Source organism: Lycium barbarum, chromosome 11, assembly GCF_019175385.1.
Source record: "Lycium barbarum isolate Lr01 chromosome 11, ASM1917538v2, whole genome shotgun sequence".
In the NCBI taxonomy this organism is placed as follows: Eukaryota; Viridiplantae; Streptophyta; class Magnoliopsida; order Solanales; family Solanaceae; genus Lycium; species Lycium barbarum.
Genome location: NC_083347.1, coordinates 75,425,084 through 75,448,155, shown reverse-complemented (window position 1 = coordinate 75,448,155; position 23,072 = coordinate 75,425,084). Strand labels below are relative to the sequence as shown.

Below are 23,072 nucleotides of genomic sequence, written 5' to 3'. Positions count from 1 at the left end.
CTATTTGAGCCTTCTCGATAATCTGTGCAACTCCCAAAAACATGAACATGAAAATAGGCGGCATCTGAGCCATGGTTTTCCATAAAGCATGACTTGCATTATACATGGATATAGTTACATAATATACTTGCATGAAAACGTGTAAACATGTAAAGTGTTTCATGAAAATAAACATAGTAATTAATAACTTGCATGTAAGAACCCATGGAATGCAAAGTATGGGTTTTCATGGATTACGAACGGATTCCCAATAACCAAAATGGAAGATTAGGAGTACAATAACGAATTATAAATCTAAACATAGTATATCATAGTACACGGACTTAGGGTTTATCATGAACATGGCTAAAACCCTGATTTTTGGAGAACTTTCGTATAATCATGGAAGAACGTGGAGTGGGGAAGAACAATGATGTTTCCCACGTAGATAGAAACCCTATATACCTTAATCGCTCCAAAAATTTGAGAAAAGTCTGAATCTTTGAAGAAGAATTCCAAAATCTTGAATCTTGAATCTTGAACCTTGAGACGGGTTTTCTTGAAAATCCTAGGTTGTTAACATAGGATTTCGCTTAGAATTCATGTATAATCATTAAAATTCACTTGGGAATACATGGGAGGGACTTACCTTGATGTATGAGGATGAGGAGAAGAGAGAATGGTCGTTCTACAGCTTGGGGATGTGAAGAATGAAGTGAAAAAGCCTTCAAATGAAGTTTTAAAGTTGTTGTCGGACCTGTTTTACGCTCACTTTAGGCCCATTTTACGGCTCGTAAATCAGATTTACGGACCGTAAATCCATAACAGTTTGCTGGATTTTTTGGACAATTTTACGGCCCGTAAATTCTGCCGTAAATTGGCAGAACACTATTTTAGTAAAACGGACATAACTTTTTGTACAGATGTTCGTTTAACCTCCATAATATACCGTTGGAAAGGTATTTCAAATATCTACAACTTACAAGAATGACGTTTTCCCAAATTCCATATAGATTTTTCCGTATACTCACTTTAAGTGAGACCTAGTGCAAACTCACTTGAAAACATGCTCCATAGGGTAGCCTCCGACTTTACTTTTCCCAAGGACTCTTCTTATGGATTGATTGGGTTTCATACACCCTTTCTACACTACTCATATTGGGTTCATTATACCCCCGTCTTACGAGTCAAATCTTAGCTTGAATGCACGAGGTGTTACATTCCGCTAGCTCACTAATTACTCTAGTTTGAACTTATGAGTGTTTTCAAGACTTAACTCTAGTATGAATCCTCTTGAATGTAGATTTACGATCTTGGGAGGAAAAACGTTAAGTAGTTAAGGAGGCGAAAAGGTATGTTAAGGATAACCCTTTCCTTCTTATGGAATGATCACTTCGATACGAACATATATACAAATGTCCTCTATGATGACTCCATTTCTGGAAATACTAAAGCTTATAGTTCTTGATGTTCTTATGATATTATTGAACTTTGTTTCCCGATTAGTGATCTTGTTCATTGTTATTGATCTCATCTTATGGTAATTGTTCCTTCAAGGTGAGATATAGTGATGATGATGATTCCATAATGGCAATCGGAGGTTTACCGACCATACGTCACTCTAATAGAGTTATAGCTTTCATTTGGGCTCTCATGCATGCTTTCTATATATGTATGTATTTTCTCACGCCGCGCCGCGCTATAGTCGGCCGGGAAGACACGTAGATGTGCACACCACTGTAGTGGACAGGTTATGGTGTTACCCCGGACGCGGGATGATGATGATATGATGATAACACAGAGCCTATATGGCCGGGTACGGTACTATATATATATGAAAATGTTTTTTTAAAAAAGCTAAGCATGCAGGACATCCGCCATAAGAGGCATTCAGAGGTACAGATTGATCTCTTTATCTTATGTTGTCTTCATACTTCCATCATTTTGTTACTCATGCCTTACATACTCGGAACATTATTCATACTGACGTCCTTTTGTTTGTGGACGTTGCGTTCATGCCCGCAGGTAGATAGGGAGACGGACTAGACCCCTAGGCTGCTTCATCGGCGATTGTACAGGAGCGCTCCATTTGTTCCGGAGCTACGGTTCAGCTGGTATTATTCTTTTGTGTACATATATGGGCATACAGGTGTCTGTCCCATCCTTATGATGCTAAGCACTCCATGTAGAGGCTAGTAGACAGATGTATATAGTCAGATGTTCTATAACCTCATCGGTTCATATTTTGTATATCATTTTTGGCAGCCTTGTCGGCTTGTATATATGGGCATAGTTGATGGTGATTATATAGATGTGCATATATCTCTTGAACTCGTGTCTCTTACAGATTATGATAGTTGTGAGTTAGCCATGTGGCCCGCTTAGATATGATTACGAGATGTATGTTAGGAATTGCTCGGTAGGTTAGCTCCAGGTGCTCGTCACGGCCCCCCGGTTGGGTCGTGACAGAAATACACAAGGAGTATCTGTTGTTATTCCTCATTATCCAAGAGTGGCCTGGAAGAGTGTAGTGTTGAACAAACAGTTGCATCCTTGATTCAAATTTATTCTCTGGCTGACTGGCCAAAGAAGATTAGCAACTGTTGAGCTACTACCGAAGATTGGAATAGTTGTTCCTCCAAATTGTGCTTTTTTTGCAACAAGCAGAGAAACCTTTGACCATCTTTTCTTTGATTGTTGTGTTACAAAAACTATTTGGGAAAGGTTACTAGTACGGCCGGGTTATTCTAGAATTACTGGTGACCAGGAATCATAGGTGTGCTATTTCTGCCTACTGCTTTTCTATGTATGTTTATCTCATCTTGGGGGAGCGCAACAGCTTGAGGTTTAAACAAGGAAGTTTTGATGCTGAGAAGATCTGTGGAGAAATTGCTATCCATATCCATATCAGAGAAGCAGAATTTTGTCATGGAAGAGTGTACTGGTTAATCTTAATTCATTCCCATATATGTTGTATAGGACAGCCTTAGTTTTGTACTGTTTTCACTATTGCTAGGTGGTTCTTTTGTTATCCTGTTGTCACTAGCAGCATGTTGCTAGAGAGGAAGCAGTGAGTCAGCCCTGCTCGGTTTGTAATGTTCACTTTTGGTTAATGAAATTATTCAGTTACCGAAAAAAGAAAAGAAAAAAACAGATTGCAGACAACTAGTACAAAACTGTCAAGAGATGACGGAAGTCAACCAATCAACCAGCGAAGATCTCAAGCCCTAAACCATCGAAAGAAGGAAGATACAAGATCAATTAGCAGATCACTTCAAAACCCTAATTGAGAACAAATTCCCTTGGGTTACCTTAGAGCGAGCCAATCAGAATCAATCGAATGGAAAGATTGATTCACTGCCTTCCTCAAGACTTGAAGCAGCCAACTATAAAAGAAGACCTCACGAGACGAAGAAAAGCACATCTTCACTTGAGCAATATTCTTATTCACTCTTAATATTGTAAAAAGCATTATATTCAATTAAGTCTATCAGTGTTAGAAAAAAAAAAAAAAAAAAATAGGTAACTATACAGCCTGAGGTTGTCCATTACAGATTTTAGAAGAAGTCCAAAGTGGATACGCGGTTCAACCTGAACCAACTTTGAACTCAAGATTGCTCAAAGGCTGTAAGGACAGCCTTGTAACCCAAGGGGACTGGATTAGGCACCACACCGGTGATCCGAACCAATATAAAAATATCTGTGACATTTCATTTCTGCATTACTTTATTTATCTTTATCTGCTTACTAATCAAGTTCTTTAGATATACAGGGAAGTCGACTCTACTACAACTATCAGTCGACTACAGAAAAGTAAAAAAGCATCACATTTCCCATATATGTTGTATAGGATAGCCTTAGTTTTGTACTGTTTTCACTATTGCTACGTGGTTCTTTTGTTATCATGTTGTCACTAGCAACATGTTGCTAGAGAGGAAGGAGTGGGCCAGCCCTGCTCGGTTTGTAATGTTCACTTTTGGTTAATGAAATTATTCAGTTACCGAAAAAAGAAAAAAAAAACAGATTGCAGACAACTAGTACAAAACTGTCAAGAGATGACGGAAGTCAACCAATCAACCAGCGAAGATCTCAAGCCCTAAACCATCGAAAGAAGGAAGATACAAGATCAATTAGCAGATCACTTCAAAACCCTGATTGAGAACAAATTCCCTTGGGTTACCTTAGAGCGAGCCAATCAAAATCAATCGAATGGAAAGATTGATTCACTGCCTTCCTCAAGACTTGAAGCAGCCAACTATAAAAGAAGACCTCACGAGCCGAAGAAAAGAACATCTTCACTTGAGCAATATTCTTATTCACTCTTAATCTTGTAAAAAGCATTATATTCAATTAAGTCTATCAGTGTTAGAAAAAAAAAAGGATAGGTAACTATACAGCCTGAGGTTGTCAATTACAGATTTTAGAAGAAGTCCAAAATGGATACGCGGTTCAACCTGAACCAACTTTGAACTCAAGATTGCTCAAAGGCTGTAAGGACAGCCTTGTAACCCAAGGGACTGGATTAGGTACCACACCGGTGATCCGAACCAATATAAAAATATCTGTGACATTTCATTTCTGCATTACTTTATTTATCTTTATCTGCTTACTAATCAAGTTCTTTAGACATACAGGGAAGTCGACTCTGCTATAACTATTCAGTCGACTAAAGAAAAGTAAAAAGCGTCACATTTCTAGGGTTGATGAATGTACCAAGTGAACAAAGTGAAAATTCAGAAAGAAAAAAAAAATGTTCAAACGAACCTAAAAGATTCTAAAGTAACAACATACCATATGGATGTAATATCTCATCATCCTCTCAAACTGTGTATGATTGTTGTATTGTTTCAATGTCAAGATTCTTCAGTTTCACAACTGATTCAACATGCCCTTTCAGAGTGCGTAATTCCCTAAGCCTGCAAAATTAAAGCAAATTGGTATAATTAGACAAGCCTGACGCGTGGTTTACATGATTGAATTCCCTTCTCGTACTATATTACAGTCTAATGTCTGATAAAATGCACTTATATGTAAAAATGATTGTCTTTGCGGACAAAAAGGTAAATTGGGAACTTTCTGTTCTATCAATGAAGCATATCAATCCTATACAGATCACTCTGCTACTCAATTGATTGGATATTAATACTCCATCTGTTCCCTTTTAGTATTCTACAAAAGAATGACACCTTTTTACTTATAGAGTTAACTTTAGACTTCTCATTTTAACTTTAATGACATGATTGTTTTGCCACAAAATGACATGTTTAAGACCACAAGTCCAAAAAGTCATTCATATTTTCTTTAAACTCCATGTCCCGTGTGAAACGGAGGGACTAGTGCTTTCTGGACTTCACAAGACTCATGTTTGCACGTGAGTTTGATTTACCTTGCCATCTCAGCTCTTCGTCTTGCCTCATCTGCTATTTGGTTGAGATCAGCATGACTGTTGCGGTCCCCATAATCAGTCTCAGGTGGATGCAGCCCGTGAAGGGTCCTCTGAGCCTGTGCCCATTTGAGCTCGCGTTCTTCTTTCCCAAAGTTCTTTTTCTTTGTAAATGCAATCTGAATAGAAGATAAGAGGTATGATAAACACAAGCATAAGTTTGGTTTTATAAGGCACTAGAATCAGAGGGGTCTAAAATTTAAAGTTCTTAGAAATTATGGGTTCGAAAATTGATATTTTTGAAACTTTGGTGAATTTTCGAAAATATATATTTATCGTCCATATCAAAATTTCATACCCTTTGCTCGAAAAGTAGATCCCAGGCCTTCCCACTCAATGCATATCTGATGGAGAACTTTATAAAATCGAGTGGAATGTAAAACACAAGGTTATACAGCCAAATTACACCTGCCCATCCCCATCCAATCCCTTCAATTGCTGCAAAACTCCAATTTGCATACACAGCGATAAGAGTAGCGACCTGCTTGCAATACATGTACTTGATTTGACAAGTTACTTGATATAAAAGAGATCGAAGGAAATGGCTATAACTTACTAACCAGTTGGGCAAGAAGAAATGCTGCCACAAGCAAAAGGCCTGGACGCTCAAAAAATGACCAACTTCTAGCTCGTGTCACAAAGATTAGTGCCTGACTGATGGTACTCACTTGTAGATATATTGCTGATGCGAGCTTTCTGAAGTCGTCACGAGCAACACCTTTCTCCAGTGTTGCAACTCCAAAAACACGCTAAGAAGTAATGGAAGAGAGCAATTTAAGTATTTGTGAGTACACACAAAAATGACATAGATAAAGCCTCTAGTCTTAAAGTATTACACTGAATACTAGATGCTAATAATATCCAAGTACTGACTACGAAAAACTCATTATGAAAGAAATGATTGCTTCCATGTGACACTGGTAAATGTACTAGAGGCATAAGATGCAAACCACAAAGCATAATTCCATTGGCAATCATAAGAAAGAATATCAAACAAAAAAGAAAAAAAAACTGGAGAAGCATAAAGTCTAGCAATGCAAACCGTAGTTTTCTAGCTATAAAATGCAAAAGTAGCCCAGGTTCTCCATAAAATTGTCACAGAGAACCTCCAAGCAAATATATAAAAGTTAAAAGCAAGGAGCTTTTCAAGGAATTTTACTTGAAGTCCTTTATAATAGAGTAACGTTTCTTACCGGAAAAAAGTCCGTTTCATATGCAGCCCAAAAAAAAATGACTGTCATCATTGCTAGATAACCACCAAGAACAATTCCGGTTGCAAAAATTTCTGAAAGTTTCCAGCTGTCTGGCAAAGGAGAAGGTTTAACCCTGTCCTTCGATATTGTCATTATGGTGCCTAGTATGCCATATAATGCATATATTACAATGCAGCACTGGTTATAATAAATCTACTTAAACAACAGAAAAGGGAAGCAATTTTTTTTTTTTTTTTTTGGGACAGAACCAAGAAAGCGTACCATCATTAAGGATTGCAATAACCAAGACCATGAAAGGTGGGAAATCAAATTTCCAAATCAAAGCAAGTAACATAAAGCCAAACTGCAAAAATAAAAAATTGGAAGCTCAGAAAGCGGAAAAAGGGGTTCCAAATCTTGACAGCAATATGCTTAAATATTCTGCTGCATGAACAAAGTTTAAACTAGTAGAAAGAGCTCTAACACTAATCAAATGCTTACCACTACACGGATAGTAATGGAGACTGCATAAATCTGCACAAAATTCAAATGCATTAGTCTAAACGAATAGCTACCATAAACATCACATTAGGAAGTGAGGGAGTTAAATGTGAGGATAAATATAAAAACGTGGTACACACTTTAAAGAGAAATGAGATGGGTAGCTAAAAGTTATGGATCTTTAAGGAAATGTTTACACTAAAATAGACTTGGTCTCTCATAAATTCTACTCCCTCTGTCCCAATTTATGTGATATAGTTTGACTGGGCACAAAGTATAAGAAATAAAGGAAGACTTTTGAGTCTTGGGGTCTAAAATAAGTCAAAAATATTTGTGTGGTTATAGATCATCTCGTTAAGCATAAAAGGTAAAGTTTAAAGTTAAATTATTACCAAATAAGGATATGTATCATTCTTTTTGGGACAAACTAAAAGGAAAGTGTATCACATAAATTGGAACAGAGGGAGTAGTTTTTAATGCATTTATAGTGGCATACTTAAGTTTACCGTGTAGTTTTTCATTCTCTGAAAGATCGCACGACTAGTTAATACAGCACTAATAATGACACTCAGTCCAGGTTCAGTGAGGACTATATCAGAAGCACTGCGCGCAGCATCTGTTGCATCTGCAACAGCTATTCCAATGTCAGCTTTCTTTAAAGCAGGTGCATCATTCACGCCGTCACCAGTCATGCCACATATGTGCTTTTTTTCTTGTAAACGTCTCACAATTTCATATTTGTGCTCTGCATATCAATTAGTTTATGGGTGAAGAAGAAGAAAAGAAAGATTACGTCATAAGGAAAAACATTAGAAAACTTAAATTAACTGAAGGAAGGATCTTTTAAAGGTTCACTGCCCTAAATATTGCCTTCATCAGCATCTAAAAATTAATTACCACTTTAAAATTAATCCTAACTAATATCTAATACTAACATTTATCAACTGAAGGAAAAGGAAGAAGAACATTAATCATCAAATTCTCTAGAGAATAAAACTTTACCAGGAAAAACACCAGCAAAACCATCTGCTTTTTCGATGAGCTCATCAACAGGCATAGCTACAATAGACTCATCCTTGTCCTGGCCCAGTAAAGAAGCAGAAGGATACATATTGTTTCCCATTCCTAAACGGCGTCCCGTCTCCTTTCCAATCGCTAGTTGATCACCTGATGTGGGAGAAGATTACTTATGGATATTAGACCAGAAAGTCATTATAAAAGATAATGAAAAATTTATCCCATTCAACATACTTATAAAAGATTCTGACAACTCACGAAAAGGAAAAAGAAATTCTATATGCTGAATATTCAGATTAGGACTTCGCGGATGCAACCCAACCCCCCCCCCCCCCCCCCCCCCGCGACAGCAAAAAAGAAAAAGATGAGTCCAAGACCTCTCGTACTTAGCAATAAGTTCGAGCCTTAGAAGGCAGATGTTGTCTAAACTACAAAGAAGCTAAATATAGCAGTAGGCAAGGATGAACCTGAAGAATAAATTTACATGGTTTCCGTGTTTGTTATTCATAATTTAATTGCATTGTACTTCAAAACATCCAATGTTTGTTATCAGCGTACTAAATTCATCTGAATATTGTTCAACTAAGTAGGGAAAAAGATGAATAATACTCCCTCCGTTTCAATTTATATGAACCCATTTGGCTGGGCACGACATTTAAGAAAGAGGGAAGACTTTTGAAACTTGTGGTTCAAAATAAGCCTTGAAAATTTGTGTGGCTGTAAATCATTCATAAAGTGAATTTGTTTCCAAATTAGGAAACAGGTCATTCATTTTAGCACGGACTAAAAAAGAAATAGGTTCAAACAAATTGAAACAGAGGGAGTATAAAAAGATATACGCACCGGTGATCATTTTCACATTCACCCCAAGATTTAAGGCCCTTCTAATTGTCTCTGCACTGTCATGCCTTGGTGGATCAAAAAGAGGCATGAGACCAATAAATTGCCATGGACCTCCTGGAGACTCCTTTCTTCCTTCAGGAACTTCCTGTAAAACGTTACGGGCATCAAGTTCAGAACGACAACACACAATACATTGAATCTAAGACAGTTGGTATGGACTGTCTAACTGAGAAATAGATACAACTATACATTACCTGATATGCTACTGCAAGAGAACGCAATCCTCGCTCAGCAAATTTATCGATGATAGAATGAACCTTGTGCTGTATGTCGGATTTATTGTGTGCAAGGTTCAAAATCTAGCAACCATGACAGAGTATTAGTAATGCAAACTATCAAGATATAAAATCAAAAGCAGATAACTCTTTACCTGTTCAGGTGCACCTTTACTGACTCGATGCATTTTGCCTTCATTGTCAAGATATGTTAGAGCTGTTCGCTTATCAGTTGGATTGAACGGAAGGAAATGAACCTCTTGAATTCCAGCTCTCGCCTAGATTATAGAGTAGAAGGACAGAGGTAAAATATGTAAGGATGCTACTTATCGCAAACAGTAAAGCAAATTTATAAGTTTTGAGCACTAGCAAACCTCTTTAGGATCAGCCAACATCCCCACAATGGCAGCATCAATTGCGTCTTGGTTTTCCACCCGTGAAGCTCTAGCAGCCATTAGGACCACGGAATCAACATCTACTCCTTTTGCAAAGACCTACACTTTGAATAGATGCTTCATTGGGACATCATAGGTATATATATTAGTAACATGATGTTGAGGGTGCAGAAAGCTATCGACCTCAATCAGATTTTTGTCGACAGTTAATTTGTTTAATGTTAAGGTTCCAGTTTTATCACTGCACAGCACGTCCATGCCTGCCATTTCCTCAATGGCAGTCATCCTTTTAGTGATGGCACCCTGCAGCATTGACAAGGAAAATATCATTTCTATACCAAAACCCTCAAAACAACACAAATTTGGAACAGGATGGGCCTCTTAGAAAACCGACCTGCTGAGATAAACGGTGGGAGCCAATTGCCATCGTTACAGATAAAACTGTTGGCATCGCAATTGGAATGCCTCCGATCAGAAGAACAAGCAAGTTGTCAATTCCTGGACGGTAGTCCCGGTTTTGAATGGGATACATGACAATGATTTCGATGATCATGCCCACGGCAATGGAACAAATACAGAAGTTCCCTATTGCAGTCAAGACCTAAACAATGTAAAGAAGCAAGTTCCATAGCCAACAAAAGGAGAACGGAATAGTTGTTATGTAGAGAGGTTGCCTCATGGAAGTTGGAACTATGAAAGTCATTATTCGGACAAAAGGAAACGCAATGAGATTAGCATAAAGTGAGCAACTCATATCCCATCAGACAGAGAGTGCAAAGCCAGCCTAGAAAGAAACAATAATTCCTAGTCTTGTAACCGGAGGAAATTAATAACCCGTTAATATTTCAGTATTTGCAAATATGGAAGTTCGTTATTTGAAAATACTGATACTTGGCTTCCATCTAAGCTCACGGAAAAGCCTTCATACTTGAACCTGTATTTTCCTGGTGAGCTACATTTCAAGCACGAAGACTTCCATGGGTCGCTGTCCACATGAAAGACAGTCCTCTTCGTCAAACCGTTTCACCGGATTGCATCAATATGGGTCCAATAATCCATTGAGTGTACATTCAGAGATGGACAAAATAGCTTATGTAAAGGATTTAATAGGTTGGGTAGCTTTTGCTATCTTTTTCCCCCTTGGGATTTGATACTATCAGTATTTGCAAATACTGAACTTAAGCATTTGAATTATTGAAAAATGGGTTGAGGAATATCTCACATGAAATAATGGTTTTTACTCACACATCTTCAGTTTTTCTAAGTAAAATCCTTGTCCAAACACAACTTCAACTCTAACTCAGATAATCTTTTATTCGATTTCGATCAAATATTATCCATTACTGGGTTTTTAGACCATAGTCCATACCTTCTGAAAATGTCCCACTTGATTAGTGGAATCCACAAGGTGGGCAGCCTTTCCAAAGAATGTATGGACACCTGTGGCAATGACCACTGCCTCAATCTCACCTTGTTTGCATGTAGATCCTGAAAAAACTTCATCTCCAGGGTTTTTTGTTACTGGAAGAGACTCCCCTGTTAGAGAAGACTGCACGACCAAAAACAAAACGAATAGAAGAATAAAGGGTTGATTTAAGTTACAAAACTTTATCCACTATAATAGTAAAGTCACCTTAATGGATAGATTTTGTCGTTATAGTAAGTAAAATTTATTGACTTTATCGTTATAATGGGTAAAGTAAATTATTTTAATGTGTCAAATTCGATGGAACACTGTAGTAAACATTTACCTGGTCTATTTTCAATGGATCTCCATCAAGGAGACGTGCATCAGCAGGGACAATATCCCCAAGCTTTATGCTGACTATGTCACCTGGAACAAGGACAGCAGCATCTTCCTCACCCCATTTTCCATCTCGAAGAACCTACCAACATTTTACTTCACATGTATCATAGTGCAGGAAGAGGAAAAAAACAACTACTATATAAATGACATACTTATACTATTAATTAAAAGAAACTTATACGGGATGGCCATAGTGAACCCTTTATTGCCTAACTAATCTAAGGAACTTTATAGATGTATGAATGAAGATATAAGATTTCAAGTTCTTGGTTGCAAAGTAGAACTAATTTTCTCAAATGCTCATCTAAAGAACACAATTTTGATTTACAAAAGTCACTGAACTAAATTTTGTAACTTCAAAATCATTGAACTTATGGCTGATTATTCAAAATACAAAGGGAAGTTACACATTTGGCCGCTCAGCCAAAAGTATTTATAGCCCCAGGCTAATATACATATATTATACAATAATTGTACATAGCACTATTTTTTTGGGTGGGCGGCTATTTAAGTTGATTTCTCAAAAATAAATTTAGTCATGGAAGTCCATTAAATCTTATGAATAGCCAAGATGGCATGCCAAATCACCTAAACTGTCAAGTGACCTTCCATGTTAGCAAGCAGAGCTAAATATTTACCCATTAATGATCCCTAAAATAATTACCAACCCTACTTTGAAGTTTGGACCCTTAAGTTGGATGACGATTTGAAAAATTAGCTCGAAGTACCACTGCGTTCACTATGAGTACCAATTCATTTTTTTGTGCGAATTGCCCTTCAAATTGGTGGTCTTTAATTTTTGCCCTTTCGCCTAATACCATGAGATTTGGGGTTTGAAACCCGGCTCAGTTTAAAAAAAAAAAAAGGGGGGGGGGGGCAATTTCGGCAGAGCCTGAAGGCAAAACTTTACCTGAAGGTAGCAAAACTCCAGTTTTGCAGGCAAATCTCTGCCTGAAGGTAGAGTTGCAAATCCAAACTCTATCTTACAATTTTTTTAAAAAATTTTGACGAGCGGAGGTTCGAACACTAAACCAAGGGGTTCTAGCAAAACGCAAAAATTAAAGACCACCCCAAAATAAGGGTATTCGTTCGAATTGCCCATACAAATTTAATAAAGGGAGAATTACAGCCCAATGCCTTTGGGCGATCTAGTTTACTAGATATGACAAAATGTATAGGTTTTGTATATTAATCTAATATACATATAATCTGTGTATATGTTTGGTATATTTCAATCATATTGATAAATAAATTTAGCCGAACTGTACATATTGGTAAGCCTTTAATAAGTATATATTTTCAGTTAACTTTTAAACTATTTAAGGTATAAATTACAGTAAAAAGTATTGAAGTTCCTGTTTTGTTTACCTTTGCTTTGGGAGCAAGACGGGCCATGAGAGCAGCAGCAGCATTACCAGCATTATTTTCCTCTATGAAGCTTATCGTTGAATTAATAAAAAGAAGGGCAATAATCCCAACAAAATCTTGCCAATCACATGGCTTCCCCTGTACCCAAAAGAGAAAATAATACCACTCAGAAAAATTATTGCAATTATTAGTCAGCGTAGAAAATGGGTGGAAACAATCAATGAAAGGGCAGAAAACATTATTTTCAAGTACTTTTCCACCAATGTTTTTTCACCTGTCCTGTAATACCTAAAAATACATACACAAGAAAAAAAAAAAAAAAAATGCAAACTAATGCTTCATAAAAATTTACCAATTAACTTATAAATAACCTGATTGTATAAATCCTTTTTATTGAAATGGTATTCTCTCCATCCCAATTTAAATATCTTACTTTGACAAGGCACGGAGTTTCCGAATTTAAAAGAGACTTTTGAATCTTGTGGTCTTAAATTAAACATATGTCTAATGTATTAAAATATACTTTGAATTTTGTGGTTATAAACTTATCTATCATATAAGATGTTTGAATTGTCAGCATACTAAATATAGAAAGACATACTCTTTTTAGGACAGACCAAAAAAGAAAGTAAGACACTTAAACTGGACGGCTGATTAAAAGAAATTTTTTCATTGTTAATGTATGTTACTGGTTACTCCCTCCGTCTCAAATTATTTGTCGTTTTAGAAGCTCATCGCATAATTAATTATTTTTTCTCCATTTTACCCCTAGCAGAATTTTGTCATTAATTGAAATGACACATAAATAGAGTAAATTATTAATAGAGAGAGAAAACAAATTAGATTAAACATATGTTAAATTAAACATATGTCTAAACATATGTCTTAAATTAAACATATGTCTAATGTATTAAAATATACTTTGAATTTTGTGGTTATAAACTTATCTATCATATAAGATGTTTGAATTGTCAGCATACTAAATATAGAAAGACATACTCTTTTTAGGACAGACCAAAAAAGACATATGTTTAATTAAACATATGTCTAATGTAACTTGTGGTCTTAAATTAAACATATGTCTAATGTATTAAAATATACTTTGAATTTTGTGGTTATAAACTTATCTATCATATAAGATGTTTGAATTGTCAGCATACTAAATATAGAAAGACATACTCTTTTTAGGACAGACCAAAAAAGAAAGTAAGACACTTAAACTGGACGGCTGATTAAAAGAAATTTTTTCATTGTTAATGTATGTTACTGGTTACTCCCTCCGTCTCAAATTATTTGTCGTTTTAGAAGCTCATCGCATAATTAATTATTTTTTCTCCATTTTACCCCTAGCAGAATTTTGTCATTAATTGAAATGACACATAAATAGAGTAAATTATTAATAGAGAGAGAAAACAAATTAGACATAAATAAAGATAAAGTAGGTCAAATATCCTGCTAATTAATATTTCTGGGCTTATAAATCAAAAAAATGATAAATAATTTGAGACTTCAATAAAACTTAAACTCATAAATTAAATAGAGTTAGTAGTTTTTAAACTTACATGGAAAATATGACATGTGATCTCCCTACTACAAAATATTTTAAAATACACTAATAATATTAAAGTTATTTAAACTGTCCATATGTATAACTTCAATTCAATTAAATTAAAATGATCAGAATTCTAGCATATTCTAAATGGAAAAGAAGAAGAAGAGGCTCACTCCTCCATTGGCAAGAGCAATGGCCATAATTGCTGCAGCTTCCATCACCCATGAAAGTGGATTCCACATAAATCCTAGAAATTTCAGGAATTTACTTTCCTGCATACACCAACCAACATTTTCTAAAACTCACTCACAAAATACATACTACTAAATACTTGTAGCTTTTACATAAATACTAAAAACAGAGAAATGTATACATGCTTCTCCTCAAGCTTATTATAACCAAATATTTCAAGTCTCCTCTGAGCATCTTGGGAAGTAAGCCCCTCTCTGTTGCACCTCAGATTCTGGAAAACCTCCTCTAGTGGTATACTTTCCTGTTCACACACAAACAATAATATTAATTCCTAATGAAAATATCTATACAAAAATAATGTCATATCCAAAATCATCACACTCCCCCCCCCCCCCCCCCCCCGCCCCAACCAAAAAAAAAAACGAAAAAGAAAGATAATTCAAATCCCAATATAGCATGATCTGATCATTTATATTCATTCTGCTTTATTGTGCTTCGTTAGTGAATTTTGCGTAATCTTTTTTTCATGTTTATATGAAAGAAAGTGTTGCAGTAAATTGACAATCAAAGTAAAAATAATCAACCAAAAAAAAAAGAGACTATGCCACCATCCACATGATAATTTTTTGGGAAAATTACAGGCCAATAACCATCTAAGTTACAAATATGACCAAATATATAGATTTTGTACATGTATACGTACAATATACATATACTATACATATAATATACATAACATACATGATCAGTTATAAGTTTTATATATTTCAGTCATATTGGTAAATGAGTTTGGCCGAATTGTACATATTGGGTAAGTTTCCCTAATTTTTTTTGTTTCTTTAGGCTTTTTGAGTTTGTGCTGCGTAAGCTTATGAAAAAAACGTTTTTTACTAAGAAATTTTTCATTCAAGGTTCGAACTTGAGGCATTTGATCAATTAAAGATAGAAAAATCTCACCATGTTAACTTCAATTAATTCATATAATGTGAAATAAAAACCAAGTGTTAACTTCAATTAATTCATATTGAGAGAGTGAAATAAAAGAGTGAGAGTATTTACCAAATCAACAGCCTCCTTTTTGAGAGCCTCCAGAACTTCATCTTTATCTGCCATTATTACCCCCTTTCTATTCCCTCGTCTGCCTCTTCTGTCACACAGTAAACAAAGAGTCATCACAAACATGATCACACATATATATACGCATCTAAAACATAAGGACAACCTATGAAATTAAAATAATATAGAGAAGATTAGCATGGTCCCAGCATAAGGATGAAGCGCCAGAATTCATGATGATCACACATGAAGCCAAATATGTAGGAACCCAAAAATACGGCAGCGGCATAATATGATCATACATACAAAAAGTGTAAAAGAACACGCTAATTTTAGTAGAGCTGATAGAAGGATCGATCAATCAAGATTCAAGACTTACCTAGAAGGTACTGATGAGAAACTTAGCAATATGAGAAAAAGAAAAGTCTTAAAGGTGAGAATACAACTATTGGAACCAACCCTCTCCACTTATATATAGTTTATAAGGCAGTCTTTTTTCTGAAGTTACTAAAGATGATTGTAGTCTTAGAGGTTTGTTGGCAGTGGATGATTGTCCGTGTATAAAAATGGTACACTTGGCAGGTTACTCTGCTTTATTTTATAGGGGAAAAGTTCCCCCCGCACTTTTGGACTTTGGTGGGGTTTTCGTAATGTGTTTTGCAACTGATCTACATTCCTTTCTTTTTCAGATGTAATGTTAATTTTTTGTCTAATCATTCAAGATTATGTCAACTTCATGACTTATATTCAACAAATAGTAAATAAATTGGGGAGTGGTAATTATTAAGGATATTGTACATTTTCAACTTACCGAGAATATGCCCTTAGATATATAAGAGGATATATGAAGGTCGCAAATTAGGGTAAAAACTAGATAATAGTTAGTTGAGTGTTGTCTCGATTTACTGAAAGATAGGCTTGGTGGTAGTTTAGAGTATCGTATTAGCACGCTTAACAAACCTTGTGGCTTAAAGCCAAACCTTAAGAAGAGTCTACTAATAATATAGACAATTTAAATAATGACCTAAAATGAACATTGTGTGGCCTTTTTCTGTTATAATTACGCCTACTACATAACGACAATATCATATAAGACAAAAAAATTTGGTACCTAAATTTTTTCGAGGCCTAAGTAAGCCCGTTAACCGGGTCAACCCGGACCGGACCGGTAACCGGTTACAAAACCAAAACCGGAACCGGTCCGGTTCAAACAGTCCAAAACCCCTTTTTTTTTTGTTTTTCGTATAGTATATATATATATATATTATAGTATTTATTAGTATATTGTAGGTATATTTACATATGTTATATAAGTTTATAAGTAAAGTTTAAATATTTACTGACTAACAGGCTAACAGCAAATCAGCAATACAGCATATACGTGTATATACTTGAAAAATAACTAAAATATAAATATATAGTATATGTTTAGCAATACAGCATATACGTGTATATACTTGAAAAATAACTAAAATATAAATATATAGTATATGTTTAAGTATACATATACTATACTTAAACATATAGTATACATATATATATATAGTATATATATATATGTTTAAGTTATACTTATATGCTATATATTATAAGTATATTCCAAATATATTTTATGTATACTATATATTCTTAATATATATTATATGTATACTTAATATATATTATATGTATACTATAAGTATAACTTAAACATATATATATATATATAGTGTATATATATGTTTAAGTTATACTTATATGCTATATATTATAAGTATATTCCAAATATATTTTATGTATACTATATATTCTTAATATATATTATATGTATACTTAATATATATTATATGTATACTATACTTATATGTATACTATAAGTATAACTTAAACATATATATATATATATATGTATACTATATGTATACTATATGTATATTATATGTTTAAGTATAGTATATGTATACTATATATTATAAGTATATTCCAAATATATTTTATGTATACTATATATTCTTAATATATATTATATGTATACTTAATATATATTATATGTATACTATAAGTATAACTTAAACATATATATATATATATATATATATATATATATATATATATATATATATATATATATATATATATATATATATATATATATATATATATATATATATATATATATATATATAAAAGTTATACTTATATGTATACTATATATTATAAGTATATTCCAAATATATTTTATGTATACTATATATCCTTAATATATATTATATGTATACTATAATATATATTCTTAATATATTTTAGTTATTTTTCAAGTATATAACTTTCTAGTTTTTAATTTAAGTAAATGTATATTATAAGTATATTCTTAGTATATTTTAGGTATATTCCTAACTTAATAAAAGTAAAAATATGAACACAAGTAAATAGAAGAAAGCTCAATGAACCATATATTTTATTCATTCTTGGATAACATTTATTTGCAAGTTGTAGTTTTTTTTAACTTGCAAATAATACATGAGTTGTAAAGAAATAGTAGAATAATAAAATCACCAATTCTGAATCATTTCGTTAATTTCCCCCATATCGTATTCGGCCATGGAAATATCTTCAAAGTCTTCCATTTGGTCCAGTCCACTTGCTATCAAATCTTCAATTTCTTCCTCTTCGCCTTCCTCCGCTTCTGAGTTTTGGTTGCGTCGCTCCGATCTAATCCAATCGCGAATGCACACTAGTACTTGTAAGCTAAAGCCGGATAATGAATGTCTATGGTCTCCAATTTGCTGTCTTCCTTGGCTAAATGCGCTCTCCGAAGCCACGGTTGATACTTGAACCGTAAGGATATCTCGAGCCATTCTTGAGAGTATCGGATGACTTGCCTTGTACTTCTTCCACCATGCTAAGACCTCCAATTCATCCAGTTCCTTGATATCCACATTTGGCTGCATCAAATAAAAGTTATATTCATCAAAGTTTGCATTACAAGAAGAAGTTGGCTATGAATGTAAAACTTTTAAATGCAACAAACTCGACAAGCCCTTTTTGCTACTTTGAGAAGTAGTAGGGCGTGGAGCAACGGGTGTAGCACGTTCTTCAAAATTAGAATAATGAGTAAAAACTTTTCTAAACTCGTCATCAATAGCGAGTTCGGCTTCAGCTAAAGATGGTTGAACTCCCGGTTCAATTTCTAAAAATGTATAAATTTTACCAACCAATGTTTTAGTATAAGACACTTTTAAACAAGGATTTAAAAGAGAACCCAAAATAAATAAAGTTGGGATGGGAAAAAAATACTTCTTAAATTTGATTATCATTTCAAAAATAGATGCTTGATAACCGGGTTTATATTTATACTCTTGTAAAACTCTAGCTATTTCCGCTAAGTAGGCTAAAATTCCAGTTACCGTGGGATAGAATTGTCTAGAAAAAGCAAGAGTTGCATTATAAAAAATTTCTAAGAGTTCAACACATTCTTTAACATCTTCCTAATGCGAAAAATTTAACCAATCATCACTATCAGTATTAAATTTGTTGTGAACTTGTTGTATGGGAATCCTATACTCATATGCTTGTTGTAGCATAATGTAAGTGTAGTTCCACCTAGTCTCAATTTCTACTTGAATTTTCCTAGGTCTAAGGTTATTTTCCACACAAGCAGTCTTAAAATCTCTAACTCTTGCCCTATTAGCATTACAAAAAAGAAACGCAACCGCATCTCTAACCTTTTGAATAGAATCGTCAAAACACACAAGACCATCTTTAACAATTAAATTTAAAATGTGACAACTACATCTTACATGAAAAATATTTCTTAGCGGAGAGTTTATTTCTCTTTTTAAAAGACCAATTGCCTTTGTATTATTAGAAGCATTATCTAAAGCAATACAAAGTGTTTTTCTATAAATATTAAAAAATCTCATTATAGTAGACATTGAATCCGCTAAAAAATTTCCATCGTGACGACCTTTTCCTTCATCATATAAAAAAGCTATAATTCTTTTTTGCATAACCCAATTGTCATCAACACAATGACATGTAATAGCAAAAAAAATCTAACTTGTTAAGACTAAGACCCAAATCAGCGGTAAGAGAAACATTACAATTTAAAGAATTAAATACATGGCGCAAATAAAATCTATATTTTTTATACAAATCTATAACATCCGCTCTACAAGTACTTCTAGGAATACCCTCAAATAACAGATTATAACAACGTTGAATGTAAGTAACAAATCCCAAACCCTAGGGAAAGAAAAATGGTAAACAATCATAAGCTACCATTTTAGCTATTTCTACACGCTCTTTTTTCTTGTCATACTTAAAATTTCTACCAGTTCGTGGGTCTATCGTCATTTGAATACCCCCCACATTTGAACCCGTTTGCTCTCCCCAAACATCCATATGTTTGCTTCTCATATGACCATTTAGTGTACCCGTTCCACCATCCTTACTAGTTCCTTGCTTAAAACTAAATACTTGTCCACATAGGGTACATGTAGCTGATTGGTTTTCTTTATTCTTAGTCATAAATTTCCAAATTTTAGCGGTTGGCTTACGAGTTCTAGGCGGTTTGTCTTGTGTATGTGATTGTGCAGGACATGTATCTCTTATGGGATTTTCGGGGGGTTGTGTTTCATCATCATCATCATCATCATTATCAATTTCATTAAAAGTATCGGTAAAATGTTGTTGCATTGCCTCATGACCTAAAAGTGGATTATTTCCACCAACATCAATACCTAAGTAGGTGTTTCTTCCACAAATGTTTCCTTATTAAGCCCACCCCTAACAATACCACTACTACTACCGGCACCATGTCTAAATCTCTTTGCCATTATTAAATAGAATTAATTTAAATCACAATCAAATAAATCACAAGAAAATAAATTGCAACAAATTAAATTGCTAGAATTAAATTGCGAAAAATAAAGATAGAGTTGGAACGAAGGTACCAAATTGCCGGATTAATTTCCAACAAAGTGAAGGCGGCTAGAATTGCAAATCCATCAAAGCTACTTCGAATTGTTGCAAAATTACCAACTCCACCAACAATATTATAATTGTAAAATTAATAATTGAAACTAGAATAAGACTATAATATTTATTTGAGAGAAATTTAAAGTGGCTAATTATTGCAAAGTAACTATAATTGAGAGATTGAGATTTGAGAGAAAGAGAAGAGTGAATTGGTGTGGATTAAAATGAAAATGAAGAAGGGTTTATATAGGGTTGGGGAATGGGTTAAAGTGTTAAAAAAAAAGTTTGGAGGGGGGGGAATGACTTTATGGTTGTTTAGCAACGGCCATTTTTGCAAATGGACCGTTGCCAACAGTCCATAAGCCCAGCAGCAACGACTATATATATATATTTTTTTTAATTTCACCGGTTTTACCGGTTTCGGTTTCAAAAAAATCGGAACCAGACCGGTAAGAAATAAACGGTTAACCGGTTAACTGGTTCTACCGGTTCCGGCTCCGGTTCCGATTTTACCGGTCCGGTTACCGGTTTGAATCGGTTAAACCGGACCGGTTGACACGTTTAGGCCTAAGGTGGGGGCTTTAGTTGTTTTACCCTGAGCCACCCCTGTTTTCGAGTACCATAAGGACTGCCCATCTATGCTAACGTAATATTTTAAAATAGAAATATCAGTGATATGAGTGAGGTAACTTAATATGTGCACTTATTTAGCTTCCACGAAGGACTAGAACTTAAATATACAAGAAATTAAATAGACAGATAATTATGACTATAAACAAAAGTCCCAACTTGATATACCAGCAGATTAAAGGAGAGGTGCAACATGAAATTTATAAAATCTTAGATTCAAAACCATTTGGGATAATGTACTATTAGTCCTTCAATTATTAATTTTGATTAAGTGTATTTAACTTTCAATTTATATTTTCATCCATTTTATAAGAAACCTGTTATATTTGAATTATTTCTAGAATAATATTACCCTCAAGTATGCAATGGCAGTATAAAATATACCACATAACATTAATAGCTAAATGGTTAGCATTTAGTAGTATGCTAAGTTTGTGAAGATTCACACTCAAAAGGATTAGAAGTGTGCATATCAATTAAATGAAGGTTAACTATGCTTAACTAGAAATCACAAAGACAAATTAAAATTTATTAATACTTGATGGCACAAAATTTTCTAAGCCGAATTAGCGACTCTTTCGTATACAAAACAGGTAATTAAACTTTTTATAAAACATATAATTGGCAGTGTATACAAATTATAGTTTATATAGTAAAAGTAATCTCATAATCTCCAATATAAGTTTTTGCTCAAGTCCTTACAATTAAGAGCACTTGTCTCGAACTTTAAATGGAAGACAAAACTGACTCATTTCAGATAGTTTAAAGACAAAATTGACCAATTTTTTCTTGTTTTGCGTAGTGCGAAGGATATTTTTTAGGTCTTTAGAGGGCATTTTTGCTCGAAAAAACAAAAGGGCGCAGCCATTTTTGAGTAAAAAATGCAACGGGGTAAAATTGACCCATTTGTGAAGGCTAAATAAGCGCTTGAACCTCATGGCATAGTGGCGAGCTTATTTAGCCTCCATGAACATCTATTGAAGCTCATTTAAACTCAAGTTTAAAATTTTGGATATTCGGAATATAAATTTGTATTGAATGAGTGTTTTTGCAATAAATTGGGTACTCTCAAGGCTATGAATCTCAAATTGTTATTAATTTGGTGGAGATTTGAGGTTGTTTGAGTTGAAATTGAGATATGGTTTGAAGAAGAAGATGAGGTTTCTATATATATTATTGTGTATCTCCTATGTATCCTGTATATTCGTTGTGTATATATTTGTGTATGTCTCTGTGTGAGAACATGTGTCGCAGAGAAATTTTTCAACTCGATCTTAAATATGAATTTTGACTCCAAACAAGTCTAAATTACTTGCAATCTTTCTCAAAATTTTCCATATTGCCTTGTCTATTTATTTTCAACTAATTCCAACCATACCTATTTTAAAAAATCCTTTTTTTCCTAGAGTTCTTAATGTTGTATATCATTTGTAAATTTTTCTTTTGTGCAATATATATATATATATATATCACACGTAGCACGAGGCCTGAGCTTACTCATGATACAAAAATAATAAAATAAATTAAAAAAATATAACTTATGTCACAATTTTTTATTGCATAATTAATTTAGTTTAGAGCCATGTTAATTAATATCTTGTTGGTAAGTTTTTATAATTATAAAAGTTTCTTAGTCACATAATTAAATAATTTTTAAGAACAAATTATTTATGAGGAAAGAAGTTTGGAAGGAGAATTAACGAATACAAAATTTTAGAGACTTAAAACAAATAAAGTTTGTGTTCGGTATGGAGGAAAACATGTTTCAGAAAATATTTTTTTATTTTTTCATGTTTGATTGGTCAAATTCTTTTTAAAACATTTTCTATAGGAAAGTAAGCTCCTTCAAAATGAGAAAAATG

At 33.9% G+C, this 23,072-nt stretch overlaps 1 protein-coding gene and 1 non-coding gene across 16 annotated transcripts in view; one reads left to right on the top strand and one right to left on the bottom strand.

The window, feature by feature from the left end:
• The window catches only part of LOC132616546 (plasma membrane ATPase 1-like), a 63,306-nt gene extending 47,114 nt beyond the window's left edge, over window positions 1-16,192 (bottom strand). For 12 of the 15 annotated variants that reach the window (XR_009573252.1, XR_009573254.1, XR_009573251.1 and 9 more), the window contains exons 1-22: window positions 16,001-16,190; window positions 15,625-15,712; window positions 14,747-14,866; window positions 14,547-14,645; window positions 12,822-12,959; window positions 11,398-11,532; window positions 11,016-11,195; window positions 10,041-10,247; window positions 9,830-9,949; window positions 9,626-9,745; window positions 9,407-9,529; window positions 9,231-9,335; window positions 8,977-9,121; window positions 8,119-8,283; window positions 7,623-7,861; window positions 7,117-7,149; window positions 6,898-6,979; window positions 6,616-6,776; window positions 5,983-6,171; window positions 5,721-5,903; window positions 5,366-5,541; window positions 4,771-4,895 (exon numbers count right to left, since the gene is read on the bottom strand). Coding sequence is in view for 9 of the 15 variants with exons in the window: in XM_060331025.1 (XP_060187008.1) it covers window positions 4,799-4,895; window positions 5,366-5,541; window positions 5,721-5,903; window positions 5,983-6,171; window positions 6,616-6,776; window positions 6,898-6,979; window positions 7,117-7,149; window positions 7,623-7,861; window positions 8,119-8,283; window positions 8,977-9,121; window positions 9,231-9,335; window positions 9,407-9,529; window positions 9,626-9,745; window positions 9,830-9,949; window positions 10,041-10,247; window positions 11,016-11,195; window positions 11,398-11,532; window positions 12,822-12,959; window positions 14,547-14,645; window positions 14,747-14,866; window positions 15,625-15,678 (2,871 nt within the window). In the remaining 6 variants the exon portion in view is untranslated. Of the gene's footprint in view, window positions 1-3,968; window positions 4,307-4,530; window positions 4,896-5,365; window positions 5,542-5,720; window positions 5,904-5,982; window positions 6,172-6,615; window positions 6,777-6,897; window positions 6,980-7,116; window positions 7,150-7,622; window positions 7,862-8,118; window positions 8,284-8,976; window positions 9,122-9,230; window positions 9,336-9,406; window positions 9,530-9,625; window positions 9,746-9,829; window positions 9,950-10,040; window positions 10,248-11,015; window positions 11,196-11,397; window positions 11,533-12,821; window positions 12,960-14,546; window positions 14,646-14,746; window positions 14,867-15,624; window positions 15,713-16,000 lie in introns of those variants that run through there. The other 3 variants (XM_060331027.1, XM_060331020.1, XM_060331028.1) reach the window with 3 other exon arrangements.
• LOC132620546 (U6 spliceosomal RNA) lies at window positions 15,768-15,872 on the top strand. Its single transcript, XR_009574989.1, has one exon. It is a non-coding gene; the product is annotated as a U6 spliceosomal RNA (small nuclear RNA).
• Window positions 16,193-23,072: the final 6,880 nt, after the last annotated feature.